Source organism: Tubulanus polymorphus, chromosome 4, assembly GCF_964204645.1.
Source record: "Tubulanus polymorphus chromosome 4, tnTubPoly1.2, whole genome shotgun sequence".
Taxonomy (NCBI): domain Eukaryota; kingdom Metazoa; phylum Nemertea; class Palaeonemertea; order Tubulaniformes; family Tubulanidae; genus Tubulanus; species Tubulanus polymorphus.
The window spans coordinates 604699-612294 of record NC_134028.1 but is presented as its reverse complement, the minus strand read 5'-3'; the positions used below and the strand labels follow the sequence as shown (position 1 = coordinate 612294).

The window sequence follows — 7596 nt, the reverse complement described above, 5'->3', positions numbered from 1 at the left end:
ATCCAAAACCAATATTTTCATCTTTCTCGATACACACTATTTTAATCCAATCACCAGCGGCGGCCATTATAAATATATCACTATAGATGGCAGCACTAGACGGAGTAGGGTGAGATGGAGACCCAAGAGAGAGCGGGCCGGCGCCCCGGCCGGCGCCAGGTTCTGGCTGTGCCACTAGCGTCAGTGAAACTCAAGTTGACTTTGGAAAGAATTGTATCCATTTTCTGATCGTAGTCCGCTGAAACCATGATGACTATCTTGCCGCCTTTGTCCGCGGGTGTTTCCGGATTTAAGTGCCGATCCCGTGCCGCCATAGCCGGAGTACGGTTATAAATGACAACATTTCTAGTCATTTATCTAAAACGTGTCCAGCTTAGATGCTGGTTTTTATGAAATCTCTTCTTTTGATTGTGATACATTTTATTAAGGTGAAACCGGTCTACCTTATTGTGTTCGCACGGTCAATCAAACACGCCTCAGCACTGGAGCTACCCATGTTTGGGATATCAGTATTATGGTCACCGATTTGATTTCGATTATTCTTATATGATGTACCTTTTCGGCTTTGTGATTGTTGATCTTCGTTATTTTGTTCATCATCGTTGGAGTAATCTGTCTGGGTTTCTTATCGATTTAGAAGTTCAATTCAGTGAAAATTGACCCCCCAGAAAAAAGAATAGCAATTGATTTAAACGATATTTTAATTGTAAACAATATAGAATGATTCATATATTACAGAAAATAAATCCATGAGAACAGAATACAAATCCAATAAAAAACCCGATTATGATTGCACTAAATGTTATAAGATGAGGTATTACCTGATATTAGTATGACATGTGACATGTGACATATGAATATGAAGCCTGGTATTTAAAATAAAGATTTAACCAGTGTCGGCTCAGGTACGAACCGCGAGGTAGGCCTGAACACTTACAAACACTGAGATGAGATCAGTTTTAACTCATCCTCGCTTGCCGGGGGTCCGGTATCCGCTTCCACCAGTTCGAGGAACAGCTTTAGCGTAGTGGGTTCGAATCCCTTGACGGATGAAGATGGTTTTAACTGTGATTGAATTCTGATCTGTTTGCGTTTACAGTCGTTCGTTCCTGTAATCTATTCACTAGTGTCTCGTACATTCCTTGTAATATATCACAGTTATGAGATTTACTGCTGAATATAGTTCTAGTAAATGTATTGTTTTTGATCAGCAAAGTTGAGAGATTTCGTAAAAAGAATCCTTCAGTATATTCCTTAAGTGCAGTTGCATTCATCAGCTATAAATGAGAAATGTTCGAAGAGTAAAGGAAAATAGGATCATATTCGTAGTTATTTAGCTCTTTTTACCTTGGCATGTCTGTAATACGTGATACAATTTGCTATCGTCAGATTCTTTGCACAAACAACTTCACAATGACGAATCAATGGATTTAACATGAAAAAATGAGCTGCAGCCATCACCTGTAAAACAAGAAACATCTAAACACTCAGTATCTGTAGCTGAGCTGAATCATCACCTGTAAAACAAGAAACATCTAAACACTCAGTATCTGTAGCTGAGCTGAATCATCACCTGTAAAACAAGAAACATCTAAACACTCAGTAGCTGTAGCTGAGCTGAATCATCACCTGTAAAACAAGAAACATCTAAACACTCAGTAGCTGTAGCTGAGCTGAATCATCACCAGTAAAACAAGAAACATCTAAACACCCAGTATCTGTAGCTGAGCTGCAGCCATCACCTGTAAAACAAGAAACATCTAAACACTCAGTATCTGGTAGGGAGCATGTTGTTGACCTATAACACTCACCTCTAACAAATCCGTACTTGCTATAGTTGGCATTTTCATACATCCCTTATACAGATATTGCATGATCAGCTGAAATGAGAATTTCTGGAATATAAAACTGGGGCTGATATTCACGATGAAACTGACTGCGTTTCTATTTACCTCAAATATTCCATATTTAATGTCTTTAATTTCGATACAGGGATGAGTTACATTTTCCCCGCTGAACTGTGAAGAGGTAGTTAACATATTTTTGAACTGTTTTGAGGCTGTTATTAATACAATTTTATGAGCATAAAATAGTTTGCCTTCAATGAGGAATTGAACATCTGATAAATCAGGATTATTCACATAATTTGCATCTGAAAAAATAGAACATAAAACATCAACTCATGATTGCAGTGAATCAGTCATCAGTTCTCAGACTGGTCATGCTTACCAATTCTAGCTGGAGAATCAGCCATTACTTGAGGTAATTCTGGTTCAGTATTGTATAGATTAGTGATTGTATTCGCCAATAATTGACTTGATGCTTCGTTCTAAAAATCAACCAATCGCAATAAGTAATGAAATCACAACGAGACACTATTATTGAGTCGACTGCGAGCTGTTCCAGTAAAAACTTACTTTACTTTTCTTGAAAATATCAAACATCAAAGGAATAGTTTCTGCATAGAAATTTTCAGCATATTCCTCACGAATACTGGTGAAATCTTTGATTAAACATTGTACGATAGCTCTTCTTCTCATCGTAGCTGCCGTGTGTAAACATTGAGTCCAAGTATAGAAGGTCCAGGGCAGGCCTTTGAATGAGACAAATTCAGAAAAAAATAGAATAATGCCAATAAGGCAAGATAGAGGTCACAAAAACCAAAACTGCAGGTCTAACTCTCTAGTTCCAGAGCTAGGGGTTATACCTACCTAGCCCTCTCTAGTTCCAGAGCTAGGGGTTATACCTACCTAGCCCTCTCTAGTTCCAGAGCTAGGGGTTATACCTACCTAGCCCTCTCTAGTTCCAGAGTTAGGGGTTATACCTACCTAGCCCTCTCTAGTTCCAGAGCTAGGGGTAATACCTACCTAGCCCTCTCTAGTTCCAGAGCTAGGGGTTATACCTACCTAGCCCTCTCTAGTTCCAGAGCTAGGGGTTATACCTACCTAGTCCTCTCAGTTCTAAAGCTATATCTATGTGCCCATTCTCTGAACTGTAGTAAAGAGCATCTTGTAAAGCTTTGACTTGATGTTTATTCAATTTTTGAATCAATGTCGAATTAAATACTGCTGTTTTTTGTTTCTTTGATTCTCCAGATATTTCATCTACTGTTGCATATTCATTCTCATCAACCTGTCGATCAAGCGGTAGAACTACATCATTAAACTTATTTGCATATATACTTCAGTCAGCCAATTAGAACTGCAGTCAGATAATCACCCGTGTAAAGAGGTTTTTGATTGGTTCATTCTCATTATCATCATTCCCCTCCGCTAGTATTTCCTCTAAGGATAGAATATCATTTGGTTTCCTGATAATTGGATGCATCAATAATTGACGTAATATCGATCTATACAAAAATAACAGAATTATTTATAAATGTTTGAACGACGGAAAAATTGCGGTTTATTTGATTGAGTAAACGATACCTGTTTCCATGAGCAGCAGCCAATGAAAACGCAGTTTGACCACTACGACTGCCGCTTATCAGTGTATTCCCTCTATGCATTATTCTCTGATAAGGATCGGCTTTATGTGTTAATAGTTCATTAACTATATTACTATCACCTACAATCACAGACACATTATACAGGATTATTAAAAAAATGATAAAACGATATTAGACAGGCTACCTACCTGCTGCTGCTGCTAGCTGTAATGCTGTGTGGGTACTGTTATCTTCTGCCAACATCACTCCACATTCCACATTAGCATTATAATCCAGCAAAATCTATAATTTATAATCCAGCAAAATCTATAATTTATAATCCAGCAAAATCTATAATTTATAATCCAGCAAAATCTATAATTTATAATCCAGCGAAATCTCGAAATCATGATCCAATAAAATTATTAAACCCAGTAAAATCTCGGAAATTATCCAGAAAAAAATACATACTTTAACTAATGAAATATGTGATTTGACTGTAGCGAATGTCAAGGCCGTCCATCCTTCTATTTCTGGGTGAATACATGAATTCGATGACGTCACACTGTTTACCTATTGACAGAATATTATATAATAATTTACGTATCCCTTCACAATGACTGCGAGTGTATCCTGATACTTGTCTGCGAGTATCCTGATGTATCATACCTGTATATTCGGATTAGCACCATTTTGTAAAGTTTCTTGGCCATAGTTAGATCACCGTGGATAGAAGAATACATGAGTACAGTCAATCCCTGCAACAATATCATTATCAGTTTATCTTTCATTTGGATGTAAATATTTCTCAGGACTGGGTGGTGGAGGACTGGGCGGGCGGTGGTGGAGGACTGGGTGGGCGGTGGTGGAGGACTGGGCGGGCGGTGGTGGAGGACTGGGCGGGCGGTGGTGGAGGACTGGGTGGGCGGTGGTGGAGGACTGGGTGGGCGGTGGTGGAGGACTGGGTGGGCGGTGGTGGAGGACTGGGCGGGCGGTGGTGGAGGACTGGGCGGGCGGTGGTGGAGGACTGGGTGGGCGGTGGTAGAGGACTGGGCGGGCGGTGGTGGAGGACTGGGCGGGCGGTGGTGGAGGACTGGGCGGGCGGTGGTGGAGGACTGGGCGGGCGGTGGTAGAGGACTGGGCGGGTGGTGGTGGAGGACTGGGCGGGCGGTAGTGGAGGACTGGGCGGGCGGTGGTAGAGGACTGGGCGGGCGGTGGTGGAGGACTGGGCGGGCGGTGGTGGAGGACTGGGCGGGCGGTAGTGGAGGACTGGGCGGGCGGTGGTGGAGGACTGGGTGGGCGGTGGTAGAGGACTGGGCGGGCGGTGGTGGAGGACTGGGTGGGCGGTGGTGGAGGACTGGGCGGGCGGTGGTGGAGGACTGGGCGGGCGGTGGTGGAGGACTGGGTGGGCGGTGGTGGAGGACTGGGTGGGCGGTGGTGGAGGACTGGGTGGGCGGTGGTGGAGGACTGGGTGGGCGGTGGTGGAGGACTGGGTGGGCGGTGGATGGGAGGGAGGTTTGGGGAGAAGGGTTGGAATCAGCTAGGTTTGAGGAGAGTAATTTACCTGTTTATCTGGTAGATCCAGACACCCCGATACACCTGTTGATAATAACTCAGATATCGATTCTAAATGACCCACGCTACTCAGATGATTGAGTAGACTGTGTATATGTAGACGTGATGACTGCAACTGCTGCTGCTGCTGCTGCTGCTGGGTAGCGGTTGGGGCAGGTGCAGATAAGTCGTTGATCGGCTGCTGCCAACATAATAAACAACTGTAAAAAAATAGGAAATGAATATTATCCGCTTAAAATGTTTGTTTTGTAGCGTTTTGGAGTGACGGACCCGAGGTGACCCTACCTCGTATCACACGGCGTACTATCGACGAATGGAAGCAATGTTCTGGCGGTTTGATTCACATCCATTTGATCAACGATCGATCGATTGTGATATTGCATAAATGCTCTAGATATTCGAATCCATTCGCTGAGAGGAGGCAATAAAGCGTAAGATCTAAAAACAATAGACCAGAAACACGTGTATCAGTCGTGCGTCAGAGAGGAGAGAGAGAGAGAGGGAGAGGGAGAGAGAGAGAGAGAGAGAGAGAGAGAGAGAGAGAGAGAGAGAGAGAGAGAGAGAGAGAGAGAGAGAGAGAGAGAGAGAGAGACGACTGGCTGCCGAGTTATAAAACTGACCTTTCTGACGTGAGTTCAATCTTAGGAGGGGTTTTATTCGAACTGGACGCGTTAATCAGTTGAGGACATTTTAAGTAATAGAATAAAGTTTGTAAACTACTGCGATTCCACGAGAATAAACTGTTCGTTGTTTTACCAACTTTACTGGAAAACATGTGCTGTAAACTTGTTTCGACCAATGACGCTGAAAACAAACAATCAAATACAATTCATGTCAATTAAAATCGATCCATTGTATTTTCTTCTAAACTATATCGGAGGAGTCTGATAGTAACAGTGAAATACTAACCGAGTTCTGAGACACTACCGATACAAGTAGTCATCAGTATATTAGCGATATCTGAGGCCGAATCTTTAGAAGTTTGAGTCGTTGATTTATTTGTAGAATGACACGTCGATTGATTACAAACCACTGAGTTTTGTGGTACAGCGATATTCCTGTATTGAATAAAAATCAGTTTGTTTTGCTTAAATAATGTCATCTAGTTTTGCCCAAGTTTAATACATGTACAACTGAAGAACTTGAATAAAGTGGAATGAACGAATGTCCTCGGGTTATTTTTAAATACAGGTCATAAAACATGAAATACCCGATATATAAACAAACATAAACCAATAAAGAACTAGGAATCAATATGTACGGAATGTACGGACGCATTTCTACTTGATATTTGTATAAATCGTATATAGAACCATGAATTGAAGTGTAAAATAAAACCAGTGTCGTTTATTTACCCCGAGAACATTTAAACATTTCTGAAAGTAAGAAACTCTATAAATGCGAGAGAGCGTGAAGTGAATACATGAACCCCGCTGGTCTCTTAAAGTACTCTATAGTTTTATAACTATTCCCTATTGTTTCAATGACTATAACTTATATTCTCCTGTTCACGAGGACAGCTTTAGACGCGCCTGTGGATTACTAACCATTAGGAAGGCGCCCACAAACTAGGTGTCCAGTCGGTTGTAACATGCCCCAAATTTCTGGATAATTGCTCACTCCATTTTCTAACATTTCTCGGGTTATGCGCAGAGAACCTTAAACCAAAACGGGAAACATGATTAACCCTTTATCGGTGAAACTCGATACCGAGTTGTTAATACGTTATGTTATCGAATCGTACCGTTTGAAAGACCCCCGGGTGAATTGCCTAATGCTTTCACCGCAACTTCTTCGGCCAGATTTTCTAAACAAGCCGTTAACCAAATGGCGGCGTCTTCGCCGATATATCCAGCTATCTGACTATCTAACATCCATTTATGAAACTTTCTAACCGAGAATGTAAGTCCTGAACGAGCACTTCGACTCTGTCGCGAACTATCCTTACTCATACTAAACAATGTAAATGCCCGGTGCCCAGCTCCTAAACAACTTTCCACTAGAAATCCGGATAACGTTGTTTTTACGGCCGTTTGAAGTTCATGTTTTGTACAAATGCCGAAATGTGATGAGAGTCTCTGCGCTTGTATCGCGATTCGCACCAACGGACGCTGAAGTAGATATGAGAACCGATCGGGAACATCGGAATGAATCTGTTGATAAAACGTTTTAGCGCGACCATTTCTGAAGACACGATGAATATCCTTCAAACTCCACGGAACGCTGTCGACGTTAGGTAATTTTTTAACTGCACATTCAGTCAAACTGGTCGATAATCCTGATATAACTGTTGTGTTATCGTGAGATACAAGTGAAGTACTTAAATCACTCATTATATCACTAACACTACTGTATGTGGTGTCCCAACAACTACACGGTGCAGTGGATAATGTGTCCCCTCCATCAGACTGAGCTCCGTCTCCTCCCACTCCTCCTCCCACTCCTCCCACTCCTCCTACTCCTCCACCTCCTCCTCCCACTCCTTCTCCTCCTCCTCCCACTCCTCCTCCTCCTCCTCCTCCTCCTCCTATATCATTCACTGTAAACATTTTCAACTGTTCTCGAATCATTTCTGTTGGAGTCTTTTTCGTCAT

General features: G+C 42.2%; 1 protein-coding gene across 1 annotated transcript; it reads right to left on the bottom strand.

Moving 5' to 3' along the window:
• Positions 1–785: 785 nt before the first annotated feature.
• LOC141903305 (ankyrin repeat and BTB/POZ domain-containing protein 2-like) lies at positions 786–7596 on the bottom strand. The gene is made up of 17 exons (XM_074791406.1): positions 6747–7596; positions 6550–6660; positions 5912–6034; positions 5623–5806; positions 5288–5440; positions 4992–5202; positions 3899–4000; positions 3637–3730; positions 3429–3567; positions 3220–3349; positions 2946–3132; positions 2418–2593; positions 2230–2329; positions 1953–2152; positions 1812–1880; positions 1348–1461; positions 786–1277 (listed from the first exon to the last, which is right to left on the bottom strand). Exons 1-17 carry the CDS (start codon positions 7594–7596, stop codon positions 1062–1064), a joined length of 3159 nt encoding a protein of 1052 aa, XP_074647507.1. The 3' UTR covers positions 786–1061.

What these genes read in the sequence shown, in the direction of transcription:
- LOC141903305 (XM_074791406.1), bottom strand. Translation starts at nt 7,596, where the DNA reads ATGACGAAAAAGACTCCAACAGAAATGATTCGAGAACAGTTGAAAATG. An exon ending in AGTACGCCGTGTGATACGAG is followed by an intron (nt 5,203 to 5,287) that starts GTAGGGTCACCT and finishes ATTTTTTTACAG; the next exon opens with TTGTTTATTATGTTGGCAGC. An exon ending in TGATTCTCCAGCTAGAATTG is followed by an intron (nt 2,153 to 2,229) that starts GTAAGCATGACC and finishes CTATTTTTTCAG; the next exon opens with ATGCAAATTATGTGAATAAT.